General features: G+C 42.7%; 1 protein-coding gene across 2 annotated transcripts in view; it reads right to left on the bottom strand.

The window, feature by feature from the left end:
• Positions 1-6,842: 6,842 nt before the first annotated feature.
• The window catches only part of hdac11 (histone deacetylase 11), a 68,336-nt gene continuing 51,080 nt past the window's right edge, over positions 6,843-24,098 (bottom strand). For both annotated transcript variants that reach the window (XM_065004766.1, XM_065004767.1), the window contains exons 5-10: positions 20,493-20,535; positions 16,244-16,320; positions 15,561-15,623; positions 13,376-13,472; positions 11,992-12,170; positions 6,843-9,265 (exon numbers count right to left, since the gene is read on the bottom strand). In XM_065004766.1, the coding sequence (XP_064860838.1) occupies positions 8,999-9,265; positions 11,992-12,170; positions 13,376-13,472; positions 15,561-15,623; positions 16,244-16,320; positions 20,493-20,535 (726 nt within the window). In that variant the 3' untranslated portion in view covers positions 6,843-8,998. The remainder of the gene's footprint in view (positions 9,266-11,991; positions 12,171-13,375; positions 13,473-15,560; positions 15,624-16,243; positions 16,321-20,492; positions 20,536-24,098) is intronic.

Raw genomic sequence — 24,098 nt, 5'->3', positions numbered from 1 at the left:
TTGGCATTCTAGTTGTCAGTTTGTTGAGGTAATCTGAAGAGATTTCACCCCATGCTTCCTGAAGCACCTCCCACAAGTTGGATTGGCTTGATGGCTTCTAGTTGTCAATTAGTTGAGGACATCTGAAGAGATTTCACCCCATGCTTCCTGAAGCACCTCCCACAAGTTGGATTGGCTTGATGGCTTCTAGTTGTCAATGTGTTGAGGTGATCTGAAGAGATTTCACCCCATGCTTCCTGAAGCACCTCCCACAAGTTGGATTGGCTTGATGGGCACAGTAGCGGATGAAAATTCTTACAAGCTGCTCTTTTAGATTGATGGAAACCATACGGTCAAGCTGCTCCCACAACAGCTCAATAGGGTTGAGATCCGGTGACTGTGCTGGCCACTCCATTATAGACAGAATACCAGCTGACTGCTTCTTCCCTAAATACTTCTTGCACACAGTGGCTTGCAAAAGTATTCACCCCCTTGGCATTTTCCCTACTTTGTTGCCTTACAACCTGGAATTAAAATAGATTTTTTTGGGGGGGGTTGTATCATTTGATTTACACAACATGGCTACCACTTAGAAGATGCAAAATATTATTTTTGTGAAACAAAGAAGAAATAAGACAAAAAAACGAAACATTTGAGCGTACATAACTATTCACCCCCAAAGTCAATACTTTGTAGAGGCACTTTTGCAGCAATTACAGCTGCAAGTCTCTTGGGGTTTGTCTCTATAAGCTTGGCACATCTAGCCACTGGGATTTTTGTTCATTCTTCAAGGCAAAACTGCTCCAGCTCCTTCAAGTTGGATGGGTTCCGCTGGTGTAGAGTAATCTTTAGGTCATACCACAGATTCTCAACTGGATTGAGGTCTGGGCTTTGACTAGGCCATTCCAAGACATTTAAATGTTTCCCCTTAAACCACTCAAGTGTTGCTTTAGCAGTATGCTTAGGATCATTGTCCTGAAGGTGAACCTCCGTCCCAGTCTCAAATCTCTGGAAGACAAACAGGTTTCCCTCAAGAATGTCCCTGTATTTAGCGCCATCCATCATTCCTTCAATTCTGACCAGTTTCCCAGTCCCTGCCGATGAAAAACATCCCCACAGCATGATGCTGCCACCACCATGGGGATGGTGTTCTCGGGGTGATGATAGGTGTTTGGTTTGCGCCAGACAGTGTTTTCCTTGATGGCCAAAAAGCTCAATTTTAGTCTCATCTGACCAGAGTACCTTCTTCCATATGTTTGGGGAGTCTCCCACATCCCTTTTGGCAAACACCAAACATGTTTGCTTATTTTTTTCTTTAAGCAAAGTTTTTTTTCTGGTCACTCTTCCGTAAAGCCCAGCTCTGTCGAGTGTACGGCTTAAAGTGGTCGTATGGACAGATACTCCAATCCCCACTGTGGAGCTTTGCAGCTCCTTCAAGGTTATCTTTGGTCTCTTTGTTGCCTCTCTGGGTATTTTAAATTTTAACTAGGCAAGTCAGTTAAGAACAAATTCTTATTTTCAATAACGGCCTAGGAACAGTGGGTTAACTGCCTGTTCAGGGGCAGAACGACAGATTTGTACCTTGTCAGCTCGAGGGTTTGAACATGCAACCTTCCAGTTACTAGTCCAACGCTCTAACCACTAGGCTACCCTGCCGCCTCTACAAATTCCCTCCTTGCCTGGTCTGTGAGTTTTAGTGGGCAGCCCTCTCTTGGCAGGTTTGTTGTGGTGCCATATTTCCATTTTTAAATAATGGATTTAATGGTCCCCTTTTGGGATGTTCAAAGTTCCAGATATCTTTTTAGAATTCAACCCTGATCTGTACTCTCCACAACTTTGTCCCTGACCTGATTGAAGAGCTCCTTGATCTTCATGGTGCCGCTTGCTTGGTGCTGCCCCTTGCTTAGTGGTGTTGTAGACTCTGGGGCCTTTCAGAACAGGTTTATATATACTGAGATCATATAACAGAACATGTGAGACTTAAATAAAATCCACCTGTGTGCAATCTAACTAATTATGTGACTTCTGAAGGTAATTGGTTGCACCAGATCTTATTTAGGGGCTTCATAGCAAAGGGGGTGAATACATATGCACGCACCACTTTTCCATTTTTTATTTATTAGAATTTTTTTGAAACAAGTTTTTAAATTTCACTTCACCAACTTGGACTATTTTGTGTATATGTACCTTACATGAAATCCAAATAAATGACCGAAATCCATTTAAATTACAGGTTGTAATGAAAAGCTCCAAGGTGGATGAATACATTTGCAAGGCACTGTAGTTTGGAGCTGTGCTTTGGGTCATTGTCCTGTTGTAGGAGAAAATTGGCTCTTTTTCCCCATTTTTCCAACCTTCGTCTGTTCTTTTGCCCATCTTAATCTTTGCTATAGGCCAGTCTGAGATATTTATTTTTCTTTGCAACTCTGCCTAGAAGGGCCGCATCCTGGAGTCGTCTCTTCACTGTTGACATTGAGACTGGTGTTTTGCAGGTACTATTTAATGGAGCTGCCAGTTGAGGACTTGTGAGGCATCTGTTTCTCAAACTAGACACTAATGTACTTGTCCTCTTGCTCAGCTGTGCACCGGGGCCTCCCACTCCTCTTTCTATTCTGGTTAGAGCCAGTTTGCACTGTTCTATAAAGGGAGTAGGACACAGCTTTGTACGAGATCTTCAGTTTCTTGGCAATTTCTCGCATGGAATAGCCTTAATTTCTTAGAACAAGAATAGACTGACGAGTTTCAGAAGAAAGTTATTTGTTTCTGGCCATTTTGAACCTGTAATCGAACCAACAAATGTTGATGCTCCAGATACTAAACTAGTCTCATTGCCTCTAATCAGGCCAACAGTTTTCAGCTGTGCTAACATAATTGCAAAAGGGTTTTCTAATGATCAATTATCATTTTAAAATGATAAACTTGGATTAGCTAACACAACGTGCCATTGGAACACAGGAGTGATGGTTGCTGATAATGGGCCTCTGTAGATATTCCATTAAAAGAATCAGCCGTTTCCAGCTACAATAGTCAATTACAATATGAACAATGTCTACATTGTATTTCTGATCAATTTGATGTTATTTTAATTAACAAAACATTTGCTTTTCTTTCAAAAACAAGGACATTTCTAAGTGAATCCAAACCTTTGAATATTAGTAGATATGGGGAATACAGAATGTAATATAAATATGAGGAATACAACAGAATGTATATGAAACAAAAAAAGGAGTTGTCTTGAAAGTAAGTTTGTTAGAATTCAAAAATTATTTCTGATTGAAGAAAAGGTGTGAGAAACAGGTTGAATATAATAAGGTTGAATATAATAAGGTTATGAATGGCTGAATAAAATAAGGTTATGAATGGCTGAATACAATAAGGTCATGAATGGCTGAGTAAAATAAGGTTATGAATGGCTGAATAAAATAAGGTTATGAATGGCTGAATACAATAAGGTTATGAATGGCTGAATACAATAAGGTCATGCATGGCTGAATAAAATAAGGTTATGAATGGCTGAATACAATAAGGTCATGAATGGCTGAATAAAATAAGGTTATGAATGGCTGAATACAATAAGGTCATGAATGGCTGAATACAATAAGGTTATGAATGGCTGAATACAATAAGGTCATGAATGGCTGAATAAAATAAGGTTATGAATGGCTGAATACAATAAGGTTATGAATGGCTGAATACAATAAGGTCATGAATGGCTGAATACAATAAGGTCATGAATGGCTGAATACAATAAGGTCATGAATGGTATCTGCTAAATGGCATTATTATGTTCATATATTACAAAGTTTAACCATCAGAATCATCCTTGATACCACACGCCCTAAAGCTTCTCCCATAATCATATTCCTCTTAGTTTATTATACAATTATATATTTTTTATATATACAGTATATATACACTTATGCAAAAATATGTATTAAATTTTACTGAGCCATTTACTTTACGTACATATTATTATCTTTTAGTATTTGTTGTTGTTGTATCGTCGTGAAGGAACCTGCAAGTTTGTTTGGACAACGTAGTGTATACCGTGCATACCCCGTACATAGGGGTACTTTAACATGGACAGACAATAGAATGAAGTATCACTGCTTTCTAACAAGTGCAGGAACCTTAAACCAAATATTTCAACAAAAGTCTTGGCATCAGGAGGATTGTAAATGTCTTTTAGATGTGGTGCGGAGCGTAGCAGATCACATCAGAGATATGTTCCAAATGGCGCCCAATTCCTTATTTAGTGCACTACTTTTAACCAGGGCACGTTGGACCTCTGGTCAAAAGTAGTGGCCTATACAGGAAATAGGACGCCATTTGGGATGAAGGCCAGATTTCCCAATCTGAAGAAGAACTACGTTTTGGAATGTTGCTATTCATTTTCATTTATTCATTAACCGATACCAATCATATTGTATTATTCTCTCATTAATTAATTAACCAATACCAATCATATTGTATTATTCTCTCATTAATTCATTAACCAATACCAATCATATTGTATTATACTCTCATTAATTAATTAACCAATACCAATCATATTGTATTATTCTCTCATTAATTAACCAATACCAATCATATTGTATTATTCTCTCATTAATTAATTAACCAATACCAATCATATTGTATTATTCTCTCATTAATTAATTAACCAATACCAATCATATTGTATTATACTCTCATTAATTCATTAACCAATACCAATCATATTGTATTATTCTCTCATTAATTAATTAACCAATACCAATCATATTGTATTATTCTCTCATTAATTAACCAATACCAATCATATTGTATTATTCTCTCATTAATTAACCAATACCAATCATATTGTATTACTCTCATCAATTACTTTTTTAAACATTTTTAAATCACATTGTTACAATGCCCTTTAAACCCTCTGCCAAACACTCATACAACATGTAAAACTCTTCCAATATTATCAACATCCAATGAAGCAAATGTCTGTAAAGTCCTACCAAGTCCTACTGTAAAGTCCTACCAAGTCCTACTGTAAAGTCCTACCAAGTCCTACTGTAAAGTCCTACCAAGTCCTACTGTAAAGTCCTACCAAGTCCTACTGTAAAGTCCTACCAAGTCCTACTGTAAAGTCCTACCAAGTCCTACTGTAAAGTCCTACCAAGTCCTACTGTAAAGTCCTACTGTAAAGTCCTACCAAGTCCTACTTTAAAGTCCTACCAAGTCCTACTGTAAAGTCCTACTGTAAAGTCCTACCAAGTCCTACTGTAAAGTCCTACCAAGTCCTACTGTAAAGTCCTACTGTAAAGTCCTACCAAGTCCTACTGTAAAGTCCTACCAAGTCCTACTGTAAAGTCCTACTAAGTCCAACTGTAAAGTCCTACTAAGTCCTACTGTAAAGTCCTACCAAGTCCTACTGTAAAGTCCTACCAAGTCCTACTGTAAAGTCCTACCAAGTCCTACTGTAAAGTCCTACCAAGTCCTACTGTAAAGTCCTACCAAGTCCTACTGTAAAGTCCTACCAAGTCCTACTGTAAAGTCCTACCAAGTCCTACTGTAAAGTCCTACTAAGTCCTACTGTAAAGTCCTACTAAGTCCTACTGTAAAGTCCTACCAAGTCCTACTGTAAAGTCCTACCAAGTCCTACTGTAAAGTCCTACTGTAAAGTCCTACTAAGTCCAACTGTAAAGTCCTACCAAGTCCTACTGTAAAGTCCTACCAAGTCCTACTGTAAAGTCCTACCAAGTCCTACTGTAAAGTCCTACTGTAAAGTCCTACTAAGTCCAACTGTAAAGTCCTACCAAGTCCTACTGTAAAGTCCTACTGTAAAGTCCTACTAAGTCCAACTGTAAAGTCCTACCAAGTCCTACTGTAAAGTCCTACTGTAAAGTCCTACCAAGTCCTACTGTAAAGTCCTACCAAGTCCTACTGTAAAGTCCTACCAAGTCCTACTAAGTCCTACTGTAAAGTCCTACCAAGTCCTACTGTAAAGTCCTACCAAGTCCTACTGTAAAGTCCTACCAAGTCCTACTGTAAAGTCCTACCAAGTCCTACTGTAAAGTCCTACCAAGTCCTACTGTAAAGTCCTACCAAGTCCTACTGTAAAGTCCTACCAAGTCCTACTGTAAAGTCCTACTAAGTTACCTTACAGCCCCTTTGGACAAAGTAGTGCCCTATATAATAGGGTGTTAGGACACGGAGGTTTCCCTGACCAACCCATGTGATTAGACCAGGTAAAGGCCCTTTTTTCATCGATTGGTCCTTCAAGTCAATATGAACTAGCGAATTAAAGTCAGTGGCAGTATCAAACCATACAGGCCCCTTGGCCCAACGTAGTGCACTATATAAGGAATTAGGTGCCATTTGGGTCATAGCCCAGGAGCCCAGGTGAAACTCTGGGCCAGTCAGACCTAACCCAGTTCCTAACCGTCATCAATAGTAGGGTTTAAAAGGCCCGCTTTCTCTCTAGATCTCTAATACACGAACCAGAAAACTTAAGTCAATCTTAAAGTCCAATGTCTGAAGTCACCATGTTTAGTGTTAGTATTAAACACTACTGTCCTACTGTAAAGTCCTACCAAGTCCTACTGTAAAGTCCTACCAAGTCCTACTGTAAAGTCCTACTGTAAAGTCCTACTGTAAAGTCCTACTGTAAAGTCCTACCAAGTCCTACTGTAAAGTCCTACCAAGTCCTACTGTAAAGTCCTACCAAGTCCTACTGTAAAGTCCTACCAAGTCCTACTGTAAAGTCCTACTAAGTCCAACTGTAAAGTCCTACTAAGTCCTACAGTAAAGTCCTACCAAGTCCTACTGTAAAGTCCTACCAAGTCCTACTGTAAAGTCCTACCAAGTCCTACTGTAAAGTCCTACCAAGTCCTACTGTAAAGTCCTACCAAGTCCTACTGTAAAGTCCTACCAAGTCCTACTGTAAAGTCCTACCAAGTCCTACTGTAAAGTCCTACTGTAAAGTCCTACTAAGTCCAACTGTAAAGTCCTACCAAGTCCTACTGTAAAGTCCTACTGTAAAGTCCTACTAAGTCCAACTGTAAAGTCCTACCAAGTCCTACTGTAAAGTCCAACTGTAAAGTCCTACCAAGTCCTACTGTAAAGTCCTACTGTAAAGTCATACCAAGTCCTACTGTAAAGTCCTACCAAGTCCTACCAAGTCCTACTGTAAAGTCCTACCAAGTCCTACTGTAAAGTCCTACCAAGTCCTACTGTAAAGTCCTACCAAGTCCTACTGTAAAGTCCTACCAAGTCCTACTGTAAAGTCCTACCAAGTCCTACTAAGTTACCTTACAGCCCCTTTGGACAAAGTAGTGCCCTATATAATAGGGTGTTAGGACACGGAGGTTTCCCTGACCAACCCATGTGATTAGACCAGGTAAAGGCCCTTTTTTCATCGATTGGTCCTTCAAGTCAATATGAACTAGCGAATTAAAGTCAGTGGCAGTATCAAACCATACAGGCCCCTTGGCCCAACGTAGTGCACTATATAAGGAATTAGGTGCCATTTGGGTCATAGCCCAGGAGCCCAGGTGAAACTCTGGGCCAGTCAGACCTAACCCAGTTCCTAACCGTCATCAATAGTAGGGTTTAAAAGGCCCGCTTTCTCTCTAGATCTCTAATACACGAACCAGAAAACTTAAGTCAATCTTAAAGTCCAATGTCTGAAGTCACCATGTTTAGTGTTAGTATTAAACACTACTGTCCACAGAAAACTATACATCTGTCTCAGTCCAACCCTGTACCACTACAGAATGTCTCAGTCCAACCCAGTACCACTACAGAATGTCTCAGACCAACCCTGTACCACTACAAAATGTCTCAGACCAACCCCGTAGCACTACAGAATGTCTCAGACCAACCCCGTACCACTACAGAATGTCTCAGTCCAACCCTGTAGCACTACAGAATGTCTCAGTCCAACCCTGTACCACTACAGAATGTCTCAGTCCAACCCAGTACCACTACAGAATGTCTCAGACCAACCCTGTACCACTACAGAATGTCTCAGACCAACCCTGTAGCACTACAGAATGTCTCAGACCAACCCTGTAGCACTACAGAATGTCTCAGTCCAACCCAGTACCACTACAGAATGTCTCAGACCAACCCTGTACCACTACAGAATGTCTCAGTCCAACCCCGTACCACTACAGAATGTCTCAGACCAACCATGTACCACTACAGAATGTCTCAGACCAACCCTGTACCACTACAGAATGTCTCAGTCCAACCCCGTACCACTACAGAATGTCTCAGACCAACCATGTACCACTACAGAATGTCTCAGTCCAACCCCGTACCACTACAGAATGTCTCAGACCAACCATGTACCACTACAGAATGTCTCAGTCCAACCCAGTACCACTACAGAATGTCTCAGACCAACCCTGTACCACTACAGAATGTCTCAGACCAACCATGTACCACTACAGAATGTCTCAGTCCAACCCTGTACCACTACAGAATGTCTCAGACCAACCCTGTACCACTACAGAATGTCTCAGTCCAACCCTGTACCACTACAGAATGTCTCAGACCAACCCAGTACCACTACAGAATGTCTCAGTCCAACCCTGTAGCACTACAGAATGTCTCAGACCAACCCTGTAGCACTACAGAATGTCTCAGACCAACCCCGTACCACTACAGAATGTCTCAGACCAACCCAGTACCACTACAGAATGTCTCAGACATTTACATTTTAGTAATTTAGCAGACACTGTTATCCATAGACTTACAGGAGCAACTAGTGTTCAGTGCTTTGCTCAAGGGCACATCGGTAGATTTTTCACCTAGCTGGCTCAGGGATTCAAATTACTGGCCAAACACTCTTAACCACTAGGCTACCCGACCAACCGTGTACCATTACCGACCCCTGCCACAGTCACCTTGGGCATCAGTAAGATCGTGGGGAAGTCTGAAAAGGCACTCTATTCCCGAGCATAACATTTTTCCTCTAGTGTCCTACGGTTCCAGGAGAAGCTCTGGACCCTAAGATCCAACTCATGTTCAGTTACAGTCAAATGGTGTTGGGGGCTGGTCCTGTCGACACAGAGGAAGGGGAGGAGTCAGAGCTGCTCATCACGAGGGGGACTCCGCCCACACACTCCTCTGCCACCTCCCCATCCTCATTCCCTCCAATCAGGCCCTGGCGTCGCAGGTTGATGATGGAGTCAGCGATGATGCGAGCAGTCTTCTTCTGGTATCCACCAGATGTCACCATCAGGATGGGAATCCCTCTCCTTCGTGCTGCCCGGAACACTATTTCATCCCTCTTTATGATGCCCTGGAAGAGAGGAGCATTTAAGCCTCAGTTTGAGTCTAGACAGCCTCTAGAAAACGGTTTCATCATTTTGTCTTTGACATTTAATCTTAGTGCACAATAACAACCCAAAGCTATGAGGATGAGGAAACGCTCCATAACGTCATACTATGGTAGAATCATTCCACACCCTTTCCCCTGAGGGACTGGAGCTCTGTGTTTCTACTCCTCTCTGCCCCCATGCTTCCCTTTCCCCTCCATTCACAGACATGAACACCAGCGTTGCCAGGTGGATGGAGACATCTGGACAGTCCCCCCCAAATACACACCCTCCTCAGGGGGGAGAGGTGGAGACATGACAATGAGAACAGCTGGAGGGTTTAAAGAACAAGTGATTACCAACTCAGGGAATGGAAAGACTGACTCCACTACCAAACCTACATGTGGTGAGATAGCCAGTCCCCTACCAACCCTACCAGTGGTGAGATAGCCAGTCCCCTACCAACCCTACCAGTGGTGAGATAGCCAGTCCCCTACCAGTGGTGGGATAGCCAATCCCCTACCAACCCTACCAGTGGTGAGATAGCCAGTCCCCTACCAGTGGTGAGATAGCCAGTCCCCTACCAACCCTACCAGTGGTGAGATAGCCAGTCCCCTACCAACCCTACCAGTGGTGAGATAGCCAGTCCCCTACCAGTGGTGAGATAGCCAGTCCCCTACCAGTGGTGAGATAGCCAGTCCCCTACCAGTGGTGAGATAGCCAGTCCCCTACCAGTGGTGAGATAGCCAGTCCCCTACCAACCCTACCAGTGGTGAGATAGCCAGTCCCCTACCAAACCTACATGTGGTGAGATAGCCAGTCCCCTACCAACCCTACCAATGGTGAGATAGCCAGTCCCCTACCAACCCTACCAATGGTGAGATAGCCAGTCCCCTACCAACCCTACATGTGGTGAGATAGCCAGTCCCCTACCAGTGGTGGTATAGCCAGTCCCCTACCAACCCTACATGTGGTGAGATAGCCAGTCCCCTACCAACCCTACCTGTGGTGAGATAGCCAGTCCCCTACCAACCCTACCAGTGGTGAGATAGCCAGTCCCCTACCAACCCTACCAGTGGTGAGATAGCCAGTCCCCTACCAACCCTACATGTGGTGAGATAGCCAGTCCCCTACCAACCCTACCAGTGGTGAGATAGCCAGTCCCCTACCAGTGGTGAGATAGCCAGTCCCCTATCAGTGGTGAGATAGCCAGTCCCCTACCAAACCTACATGTGGTGAGATAGCCAGTCCCCTACCAACCCTACCAGTGGTGAGATAGCCAGTCCCCTACCAACCCTACCAGTGGTGAGATAGCCAGTCCCCTACCAACCCTACATGTGGTGAGATAGCCAGTCCCCTACCAACCCTACCTGTGGTGAGATAGCCAGTCCCCTACCAACCCTACCAGTGGTTGGTGAGATAGCCAGTCCCCTACCTGTGGTGAGATAGCCAGTCCCCTACCTGTGGTGAGATAGCCAGTCCCCTACCAACCCTACCTGTGGTGAGATAGCCAGTCCCCTACCAACCCTACCAGTGGTGAGATAGCCAGTCCCCTACCAACCCTACCTGTGGTGAGATAGCCAGTCCCCTACCAACCCTACATGTGGTGAGATAGTCAGTCCCCTACCAACCCTACCAGTGGTGAGATAGCCAGTCCCCTACCTGTGGTGAGATAGCCAGTCCCCTACCAAACCTACATGTGGTGAGATAGCCAGTCCCCTACCAACCCTACCAGTGGTGAGATAGCCAGTCCCCTACCAACCCTACATGTGGTGAGATAGCCAGTCCCCTACCAACCCTACCAGTGGTGAGATAGCCAGTCCCCTACCAACCCTACCAGTGGTGAGATAGCCAGTCCCCTACCAGTGGTGAGATAGCCAGTCCCCTACCAACCCTACCAGTGGTGAGATAGCCAGTCCCCTACCAACCCTACATGTGGTGAGATAGCCAGTCCCCTACCAACCCTACCAGTGGTGAGATAGCCAGTCCCCTACCAGTGGTGAGATAGCCAGTCCCCTACCAAACCTACCAGTGGTGAGATAGCCAGTCCCCTACCTGTGGTGAGATAGCCAGTCCCCTACCAACCCTACCAGTGGTGAGATAGCCAGTCCCCTACCTGTGGTGAGATAGCCAGTCCCCTACCAACCCTACCAGTGGTGAGATAGCCAGTCCCCTACCAAACCTACCAGTGGTGAGATAGCCAGTCCCCTACCTGTGGTGAGATAGCCAGTCCCCTACCAACCCTACCAGTGGTGACATAGCCAGTCCCCTACCTGTGGTGAGATAGCCAGTCCCCTACCAACCCTACCAGTGGTGGGATAGCCAGTCCCCTACCAAACCTACCAGTGGTGAGATAGCCAGTCCCCTACCAAACCTACCAGTGGTGAGATAGCCAGTCCCCTACCAAACCTACCAGTGGTGGGATAGCCAGTCCCCTACCAGTGGTGAGATAGCCAGTCCCCTACCAGTGGTGAGATAGCCAGTCCCCTACCAACCCTACCAGTGGTGAGATAGCCAGTCCCCTACCAACCCTACCAGTGGGGGGATAGCCAGTCCCCTACCAACCCTACCTGTGGTGAGATAGCCAGTCCCCTACCAACCCTACCAATGGTGAGATAGCCAGTCCCCTACCAACCCTACATGTGGTGAGATAGCCAGTCCCCTACCAACCCTACCAATGGTGAGATAGCCAGTCCCCTACCAAACCTACCTGTGGTGAGATAGCCAGCCCTCCCAGGGGGTCTCCGTCTAGGATGTCTGTACCGGCGTTGTATACTATGATGTCAGGCCGGACCTCATTGAGAGCACCCTCCGAGTGGAGCTCTACCTTCTGGAGGTACTCATCATCCTCTGTCCCCCAGTCCAGCTCCACCTTACGCTTTATGGCTCCTGAGAGAGACATAGACAGACAGGTAGACAGACAGACAGATCCTCTGTCCCCCAGTCCAGCTCCACCTTACGCTTTATGGCTCCTGAGAGAGACATAGACAGACAGGTAGACAGACAGACAGATCCTCCGTCCCCCAGTACATTACATTTAATCGCCCCGGGAAACACAGCAATGTACAGTGCATTCGGAAAGTATTGTATTCAGACCCCTTTGCTATGAGATTCGAAATTGAGCTCAGGTGCATCCTGTTTCCATTGATAGAGCCCATAGTGCCCAAGAACCCAAGTCATTTCATGCCTGTTATAAATAAGTATATTTTAAATGTGACTACTTTAAATGTGTTATGAATTAAACTATTTTACATTTGTTTTGAAAGTACAACAGAATAATGAGACACTGATTTAACCTCCTGAAATAAATCAACTGTACAGGTCCAACACACACACACTTTTTGCACCGACACACACACATACACACACTTTTCCAGCAGGTATGGAGAGGGTTTGTTTGAGAGGGACAGAATGAGAACAGTCTTCAGGTAGAGGGGTAGAGAGTCAGAGCAGAGAAATCTCTTTAGGCAGCAGAGTGGGACAGGTCAGAGTCTGCCCCCTGTGGGACACAAAAATAAAACCACTGCTCTATACAGCAACAAACTAGAAGAATATTATCGAACCACTATTGATTTCATGGTCCAGTGGCCTCGTCCACATATCAAAACACAATATCCAATTTAGTACCCCAAAAAAACAATATGGAGATCATTTTGCGTATCCGTCTCCAGGTTAGATGTATCGGTTGTAGAGGGTTAGGGGTCATAGGTTAGTGGTATCTTACTCTTAGGGTATCCGTCTCCAGGGTAGATGTATCGGTTGTAGAGGGTTAGGGGTCATAGGTTAGTGGTATCTTACTCTTAGGGTATCCGTCTCCAGGGTAGATGTATCGGTTATAGAGGGTTAGGGGTCATAGGTTAGTGGTATCTTACTCTTAGGGTATCCGTCTCCAGGGTAGATGTATCAGTTGTAGAGGGTTAGGGGTCATAGATTAGTTGTATCTTACTCTTAGGGTATCCGTCTCCAGGTTAGATGTATCGGTTATAGAGGGTTAGGGGTCATAGGTTAGTGGTATCTTACTCTTAGGGTATCCGTCTCCAGGGTAGATGTATCGGTTATAGAGGGTTAGGGGTCATAGGTTAGTGGTATCTTACTCTTTGCGTATCCGTCTCCAGGGTAGATGTATCGGTTGTAGACGTCCATGATGAAAACACGCCTGTCATCCAGGAAGTCACGCTCATGACCGTTCCCCTAGGCAGAAAGAGGAAGTGATGTCAGAGCCATTCTACACAGAGACCCTTTAGCATCCCTGATATTATGATGTTACCTTCTGACAGAGTGACAGGGTGAGATGAGGGCTAAATAATGTTGCTGTCCGTCCAAAGACGTTCCGGTTAAAATGACACTCATCCAGAAGTCAACACATCTCCATCACTCTTCATATCCTTCTGTTTCTCGATCTGTCTGGAAGCATCACTACTCATCAGTCTGTTGTGCTGTCATCACTATGGAAGCATCACTACTCATCAGTCTGTTGTGCTGTCATCACTATGGAAGCATCACTACTCATCAGTCTGTTGTGCTGTCATCACTATGGAAGCATCACTACTCATCAGTCTGTTGTGCTGTCATCATTATGGAAGCATCACTACTCATCAGTCTGTTGTGCGGTCATCACTACTCATCAGTCTGTTGTGCTGTCATCACTATGGAAGCATCACTACTCATCAGTCTGTTGTGCTGTCATCACTATGGAAGCATCACTACTCATCAGTCTGTTGTGCTGTCATCATTATGGAAGCATCACTACTCATCAGTCTGTTGTGCTGTCATCACTATGGAAGCATTAGTTTGTAATCTACATTCAGAACAAGACCACAGTGTCATAACTCTAGGTCTTAATTGGGGTCTGAAACCGCTCCCTTTTCCCACCTCCTCCCCCCACCCCATCAGCTTCCTCTCCTCCCCACCCTGGTCTGTGCTGATCAGGCTGTTTTAAGACTCATTTGTATTCCTTCATTAGAATTCAGTCTATTGTTCTTTTCATTAATCATTAACATAGCATCATCTGTCTAGATCTGTTCTGACACCCAACTTTACTTCGGTCAATATACTGATGGAATGCCATGCTAGCATCAGGGCCACTATTCCCTGTATAGTGCCCATATAGCTCTGGTCAAAATGAGTGCGTGCCATTTGGGACAGTCAGAGAATGAATATGATAGTGTATTCTGGACAGCTGGAACCTTGACTTAACAAACCTTACTGGGGTAATTGGGAGGATGTGGTTTTGGGAGGATGTGGTTCATCTGAACACAAACTAAATATGCTAATTAGTAGGCTTCCTAAAAAAAGTGCAGTCAGAGTCAACTGGAATGAACATATTATCCACCTCAGATAGAGATGAGAGGACTGTGCATCTCAATATCAACTGGAATGAACATATTATCCACCTCAGATAGAGATGAGAGGACTGTGCATCTCAATATCAACTGGAATGAACATATTATCTACCTCAGATAGAGATGAGAGGACTGTGCATCTCAATATCAACTGGAATGAACATATTATCCACCTCAGATAGAGATGAGAGGACTGTGCATCTCAATATCAACTGGAATGAACATATTATCCACCTCAGATAGAGATGAGAGGACTGTGCATCTCAATATCAACTGGAATGAACATATTATCTACCTCAGATAGAGATGAGAGGACTGTGCATCTCAATATCAACTGGAATGAACATATTATCTACCTCAGATAGAGATGAGAGGACTGTGCATCTCAATATCAACTGGACTTACTTATCTTTACTGAGGGACTACTTGTACACTGGTGAGTGGGCCCAGTGAACAGGGTGCTATTTGGGATGCTGAGATAGTTACAGTGATGCTGGTGAGTGGGCCCAGTGAACAGGGTGCTATTTGGGATGCTGAGATAGTTACAGTGATGCTGCTGAGTGGGCCCAGTGAACAGGGTGCTATTTGGGAGGCTGAGATAGTTACAGTGATGCTGGTGAGTGGGCCCAGTGAACAGGATGCTATTTGGGATGCTGAGACATTTACAGTGATGCTGGTGAGTGGGCCCAGTGAACAAGATGCTATTTGGGAGGCTGAGACAGTTACAGTGATGCTGGTGAGTGGGCCCAGTGAACAAGATGCTATTTGGGAGGCTGAGACAGTTACAGTGATGCTGGTGAGTGGGCCCAGTGAACAAGATGCTATTTGGGATGCTGAGACATTTACAGTGATGCTGGTGAGTGGGCCCAGTGAACAGGATGCTATTTGGGATGCTGAGACAGCTACAGTAACCATCTCAGTTACAGTGACAACTCACCTGGTGTGCGTCCAGATCTATGATGGTGGCTCTGGAGATTCCCTCCACCCTCTCAAACAGAAACTAGGACAGACAAACAGACAGGAGGTGAACAAACAAACAAACAGAGAGACAGACAGACAGACAGACAGACAGACAGATTACTCTTTACCTTAGTCTCTGTCATGTATTTTATTTTATTTTACCTTTATTTAACTAGGCAAGTCAGTTAAGAACAAATTCTTATTTTCAATGACGGCCTAGGAACAGTGGGTTAACTGCCTATTCAGGCGCAGAACGACAGAACGACAAGCAACTTAATTTTCCACACAGACCATGCATGGCACAGTGTTATAAGTGTACACTACCCAGCTCGGGGATTTGAACTTGCAACCTTCCGGTTACTTGTCCAACGCTCTAGCCACTAGGCTACCCTGCCGCCCCATTATTCACATGATTGTGGAATAGTAGACAAATCTATGCTGAACAAAAATATAAACGCAACATGCAACAATGTTAATGATTTTACTGAGTTACAGTTCAGCCAGTTCATATGAGGAATCAGTCCATTTAAAGTGGAAAAAAATAAGCTTTTTGTACTTATGGAACATTTCAGTGATCTTTTATTTCAGCTCAAGAGACAGGGGACAAACACTTTACAGGTTGTGTTTATATCTTGTTCAGTATAGTTGCAATGTTCTCACCTTGATAGCTAAGGTGATGTCGGCATAGGCACAGAATCCTCCTCCTTTGTCACTGGAGCAATGATGGAAACCTCCACCTGAGAGTGAGTGAGAGAAAGAGACAGACAGAGACAGAGAGAACAGAGAGAGAGAGAGAGAGAGAACAGAGAGAGAACAGAGAGAGAGAACAGAGAGAGAGAGACACAGAGAGAGAGAGAGAGAACAGAGAGAGAGAGAGACACAGAGAGAACAGAGAGAGAACAGAGAGAGAGAACAGAGAGAGAGAACAGAGAGAGAGAACAGAGAGAGAGAGAGAGAACAGAGAGAGAGAGAGAGAGAGAGAACAGAGAGAGAGAGAGAGATAACAGAGAGAGAGAGACACAGAGAGAGACACAGAGAGAGACACAGAGAGAGACACAGAGAGAGAGAGAGAGAGAGAGAGAGAGACACTTTTGAGCCCAACAATGGCAGCATATTTTCATAGCCCCCCACCCAAATGCAGAGGCCTTTGAAGCCCCAATGGCTTATCCCTGTCCAGGGGTCATTACAATACACCCCATGGATATAAAAAAACAACACTGCAAGGAATAAGTACAACAACTAAGCTCCTCAAGGACAATCCAGCGACACTATTTGCTGACTGCCACAAAGAGGGGAACACAAGCAACTTAATTTTCCACACAGACCATCCCCTGGCATGGCACAGTGCTATAAGAGCACACTACCCCTATGTCAAGAGAGAGGGTATTGTCCCAGGATGGAAACATTGTTATAAGAGCACACTACCCCCATGTCAAGAGAGAGGGTATTGTCCCAGGGTGGAAACTCAGAATATTAGACATTGAGGGAAATTGAAACAACCTCTGTCAACGTGTACAAGTCTGGGACAGTAATGGAGCAGTCTGGGACAGCAGTCTGGGACAGTGATGGAGCAGTCTGGGACAGTGATGGAGCAGTCTGGGACAGCAGTCTGGGACAGTGATGGTGCAGTCTGGGACAGTGATGGAGCAGTCTGGGACAGCAGTCTGGGACAGCAGTCTGGGACAGTGATGGAGCAGTCTGGGACAGCAGTCTGGGACAGTGATGGAGCAGTCTGGGACAGCAGTCTGGGACAGTGATGGAGCAGTCTGGGACAGGAGTCTGGGACAGTGATGGAGCAGTCTGGGACAGTAATGGTGCAGTCTGGGACAGCAGTCTGGGACAGTGATGGTGCAGTCTGGGACAGTAATGGTGCAGTCTGGGACAGTGATGGTGCAGTCTGGGACAGTAATGGAGCAGTCTGGGACAGTAATGGTGCAGTCTGGGACAGTAATGGTGCAGTCTGGGACAGTAATGGTGCAGGGCATCCTCACGCAGTTCTAGCAGGACTTTTACGGGATCGAAGAGAGAGCACAGTAGGAAAAGCTCTCTCTCTGCGACGACTCCCCCATCCTGAGTGAGTCTGATCAAATCAAGTCATTTCCGGTCACAACTTGTAGACTTGTTTAAGTGCATTTTGTTGCTAATCTTAACTTTGCTACCTGACAACTTTACGGTTTCACTTTACCTGGCCATGGTTCGTCAGGACCTCCACCAGCCAACCAGTAGTAACATTAACATGATGCTTTATCTGGCCATGGTTCGTCAGGACCTCCACCAGCCAACCAGTAGTAACATTAACATGATGCTTTATCTGGCCATGGTTCGTCAGGACCTCCACCAGCCAACCAGTAGTAACATTAACATGATGCTTTATCTGGCCATGGTTCGTCAGGACCTCCACCAGCCAACCAGTAGTAACATTAACATGATGCTTTATCTGGCCATGGTTCGTCAGGACCTCCACCAGCCAACTAGTAGTAACATTAACATGATGCTTTATCTGGCCATGGTTCGTCAGCACCTCCACCAGCCAACCAGTAGTAACATTAACATGATCCTTTATCTGGCCATGGTTCGTCAGGACCTCCACCAGCCAACCAGTAGTAACATTAACATGATGCTTTATCTGGCCATGGTTCGTCAGGACCTCCACCAGCCAACCAGTAGTAACATTAACATGATGCTTTATCTGGCCGTGGTTCGTCAGGACCTCCACCAGCCAACCAGTAGTAACATTAACATGATGCTTTATCAGGCCTTGGTTCAGTCAGGACATTAACTCCACCTCCACCAGCCAACCAGTAGTAACATTAACATGATGCTTTATCTGGACCATGGTTAACATGATGCTTTTATCTCAGGACCTCCACCAGCCAACCAGTAGTAACATTAACATGATGCTTTATCAGGCCATGGTTCGTCAGGACCTCCACCAGCCGAAGCTAAGTAGTAACATTAACATGATGCTTTATCTGGACCTGGTTCGTCAGGACCTCCACCAGCCGAAGCTAAGTAGTAACATTAACATGATGCTTTATCTGGCCATGGTTCAGGACCTCCAACAGCCAACCAGGACCTCCACCAGGACCTCCACCAGCCGAAGCTAAGTAGTAACATTAACATGATGCTTTATCTGGACGTGGTTCGTCAGGACCTCCACCAGCCGAAGCTAAGTAGTAACATTAACATGATGCTTTATCTGGCCATGGTTCGTCAGGACCTCCACCAGCCGAAGCTAAGTAGTAACGTTAACATGATACTTTATCTGGACATGGTTTGTCAGGACCTCCACCAGCCGAAGCTAAGTAGTAACGTTAACATGATGCTTTATCTGGACATGGTTCATCAGGACCTCCACCAGCCGAAGCGAAGTAGTAACATTAACATGATGCTTTATCTGGACATGGTTCGTCAGGACCTCCAACAGCCGAAGCTAAGTAGTAACATTAACATGATGCCTTCTAATTGCAGTCGCTGTACTCATAATATACAGGAGAACGATCGCCTTACGGCGAGGATAGCTGTGCTACAAGATCAGCTTCAGACGCAATCGTTAGGCAAGGGTAATTTCAGTGTAGGAAAGGATGAAACAGCGTCCCCGCAGCCGGACAACCTTCTCACGGTTTTGGAAGGAAACGCTGTAGGAATGGTCAACCGGTGTCGCTCATTCAGCCGACAGAAACATTCAACCGGTTCTCCCCATTATGCAGCGAGTCGGAGTCAGAGGCCGAGCCTTCTCTGGTCTCTACTCCCGTTACGGGGTCTGAGACGCCAAAGCCTCCCACCGTTAGCTCTGACAAACTGAAAACTATGGTCATTGGCGAGTACATTACCTGCAGTATTAGACTTAAAACGAATCATCCAGCGATCATACACTGTTTACCAGGGGGCAGGGCTACCGACGTTAAGGCTAATCTGTTTACCAGGGGGCAGGGCTACCGACGTTAAGGCTAATCTGAAGATGGTGCTGGCTAAGGCTAAAACTGGTGAGATATTGTTATCCACGTCGGCACCAACGATGTTAGGATGAAACAGTCAGAGGTCACCAAGCGCAACATAGCTTCAGCGTGTAAATCAGCTAGAAAGATGTGTCGGCATTGAGTAATTGTCTCTGGCCCCCACCCAGTTACGGGGAGTGATGAGCTCTACAGCAGAGTCTCACAACTCAATCGATAGTTGAAAACTGTTTTCTGCCCCTCCCAAAATATATAATTTGTAGATAATTGGCCCTCTTTCTGGGACTCACCCACAAACAGGACCAAGCCTGGCCTGCTGAGGAGTGACGGACTCCATCCTAGCTGGAGAATAACAACCTCCTCCATTCCTGTCATTATTGAAAGAGATTGTGATACCTCACACCTCACATTGTTTGTCAATTAGGGTGTGCAGGGTGAATACGTGTTCTGTCGTATGTTAATTTGGTATTTGACATTTGCTCAGTACTTTGTTTCTACTGAGGAAAAGCACGAGTCTACTGTTAATGATAATGCAGAGGATTTTCCCATATTCCACGTTAGTTATTATGGTCAAGTTTGTCTCCACTTTTGTGGATTGGGGTGATCAGTCCTTGGTTCCAAATATTGGGGAAGATGCCAGAATTGAGGATGATGTTAAAGAGTTTAAGTATAGCCAATTGAAATATATATTTATATATTGTATATTTGATCATTTCATTTAGGATACCATCAACACCACAGGCCTTTGTGGGTTGGAGGGATTGAATTTTGTCCTGTAGTTCACTCAATGTAATTGGAGAATCCAGTGGGTTCTAGTAGTCTTTAATAGTTGATTCTACAACACACTCTCTCTCTCTCTGTCCAACCTCCAACTCACTGTCTGAGTCAATTCATAAGAGTTGAATTGGCAGTGAAACTGAGAAGCCATGAGAAAGAGAGGAGACGGAACTCACCTACATTGATGGCCCAGCCTCGGTCTACAGCCAGTTTCCCTGCCTACAGACGACACACAATACATTAGATTAAAAACAACACAATCATTTTTTAACTTTATTTAACCTTTATATAACTAGGCAAGTCAGTTATGAACAAATTCTTACTTACAATGACGGACTACCCAGTCATTGTAAATAAAATGATTAGATTAGAAACAACACATTAGATTAGAAATAACACATTAGATTAGAAACAACACACTAGACTAGAAACAACACATTATATTAGATTAGAAACAACACACTAGACTAGAAAAACACATTAGATAAGAAACAACACAATATATTAGAAACAACACATTAGAAACAATACAATATATTAGAAAAACACATTAGATTAGAAACAACACATTAGATTAGAAACAACACAATACAATAGATTAGAAACAACACAATACATTAGAAACACAATACAATAGATTAGAAACAACACAATACATTAGAAACAACACAATACAATAGATTAGAAACAACACATTAGAAACAACACAATACAATATATTAGAAACAACACATTAGATTAGAAACAACACAATACATTAGAAACAACACATTAGATTAGAAACAACACAATACATTAGAAACAACACAATACAATAGATTAGAAACAACACATTAGAAACAACACAATACATTAGATTATAAACAACACATTAGAAACAACACAGCACACTAGATTAGAAACAACACATTAGAAACAACACAATACATTAGATTAGAAACAACACATTAGAAACAACACAATACAATAGATTAGAAACAATACAATAGATTAGAAACAACACAATACAATAGATTAGAAACAATACACTAGATTAGAAACAACACATTAGATTAGAAACAACACAATACATTAGAAACAACACAACACATTAGATTAGAAACAACACATTAGAAACAACACAATACATTAGATTAGAAACAACACAATACAATAGATTAGAAACAACACATTAGAAACAACACAACACATTAGATTAGAAACAACACATTACAATAGATTAGAAACAACACATTAGAAACAAAAACAATAAATTAGATTAGAAACAACACATTAGATTAGAAACAACGCATTACAATAGATTAGAAACAACACAACACACTAGATTAGAAACAACACAACACACTAAAATAGAAACAACACATTAGATTAGAAACAACACAATACACTAGACTAGAAACAACACACTAGACTAGAAACAACACACTAGACTAGAAACAACACACTAGATTAGAAACAACACACTAGACTAGAAACAACACACTAGACTAGAAACAACACACTAGATTAGAAACAACACACTAGACTAGAAACAACACACTAGATTAGAAACAACACACTAGATTAGAAACAACACACTAGACTAGAAACAACACACTAGACTAGAAACAACACACTAGACTAGAAACAACACACTAGATTAGAAACAACACACTAGACTAGAAACAACACACTAGACTAGAAACAACACACTAGACTAGAAACAACACACTAGATTAGAAACAACACACTAGATTAGAAACAACACACTAGATTAGAAACAACACACTAGACTAGAAACAACACACTAGACTAGAAACAACACACTAGACTAGAAACAACACACTAGACTAGAAACAACACACTAGACTAGAAACAACACACTAGATTAGAAACAACACACTAGATTAGAAACAACACACTAGACTAGAAACAACACACTAGACTAGAAACAACACAATACATTAGATTAGAAACAACACACTAGACTAGAAACAACACACTAGACTAGAAACAACACACTAGACTAGAAACAACACACTAGATTAGAAACAACACACTAGATTAGAAACAACACACTAGATTAGAAACAACACACTAGACTAGAAACAACACACTAGACTAGAAACACACTAGACTAGAAACACACACTAGATTAGAAACAACACAATACATTAGAAACACAATACAATAGATTAGATTAGAAACAACACATTAGAAACAACACAATACGTTAGATTAGAAACAACACAACACATTAGAAACAACACATTAGAAACAACACAATACATTAGATTAGAAACAACACATTAGAAACAACACATTAGAAACAACACATTAGAAACAACACATTAGAAACAATACAATACATTAGATTAGAAACAACACTTTAGAAACAACGCAATACGTTAGATTAGAAACAACACAACACATTAGAAAAAACACATTAGATTAGAAACAACACAATAGAAACAACACAATACATTAGATTAGAAACAACACAACACATTAGATTAGAAACAACACACTAGATTAGAAACAACACAACACAATAGATTAGAAACAACACATTAGAAACAAAAACAATAAATTAGATTAGAAACAACACATTAGAAACAACACAATACATTAGATTAGAAACAACACATTAGAAACAACACATTACAATAGATTAGAAACAATACAATAGATTAGAAACAATACAATAGATTAGAAACAACACACTAGATTAGAAACAACACACTAGATTAGATTAGAAACAACACATTATATTAGAAAAACACATTAGATTAGAAACAACACAATATACTAGATTAGAAACAACACAATACATTAGAAACAACACAATATATTAGAAACAACACATTAGAAACAATACAATATATTAGAAACAACACACTAGACTAGAAACAACACACTAGACTAGAAACAACACACTAGACTAGAAACAACACACTAGACTAGAAACAACACACTAGACTAGAAACAACACACTAGATTAGAAACAACACACTAGATTAGAAACAACACACTAGACTAGAAACAACACACTAGACTAGAAACAACACACTAGACTAGAAACAACACACTAGATTAGAAACAACACACTAGATTAGAAACAACACAATACATTAGATTAGAAACAACACACTAGACTAGAAACAACACACTAGACTAGAAACAACACACTAGACTAGAAACAACACACTAGACTAGAAACAACACAATACATTAGATTAGAAACAACACACTAGACTAGAAACAACACACTAGACTAGAAACAACACACTAGACTAGAAACAACACACTAGACTAGAAACAACACACTAGACTAGAAACAACACACTAGACTAGAAACAACACACTAGATTAGAAACAACACACTAGACTAGAAACAACACATTAGATTAGAAACAACACACTAGATTAGAAACAACACACTAGACTAGAAACACACTAGACTAGAAACAACACACTAGATTAGAAACAACACACTAGATTAGAAACAACACACTAGACTAGAAACACACTAGACTAGAAACAACACACTAGACTAGAAACAACACACTAGACTAGAAACAACACACTAGACTAGAAACAACACACTAGATTAGAAACAACACACTAGATTAGAAACAACACACTAGATTAGAAACAACACACTAGACTAGAAACACACTAGACTAGAAACAACACACTAGACTAGAAACAACACACTAGACTAGAAACAACACACTAGACTAGAAACAACACACTAGATTAGAAACAACACACTAGATTAGAAACAACACACTAGACTAGAA

Source organism: Oncorhynchus nerka, linkage group LG2, assembly GCF_034236695.1.
Source record: "Oncorhynchus nerka isolate Pitt River linkage group LG2, Oner_Uvic_2.0, whole genome shotgun sequence".
In the NCBI taxonomy this organism is placed as follows: domain Eukaryota; kingdom Metazoa; phylum Chordata; class Actinopteri; order Salmoniformes; family Salmonidae; genus Oncorhynchus; species Oncorhynchus nerka.
The sequence above is the reverse complement of the archived record's forward strand: the minus strand, read 5'-3'. Positions and strand labels throughout refer to the sequence as shown.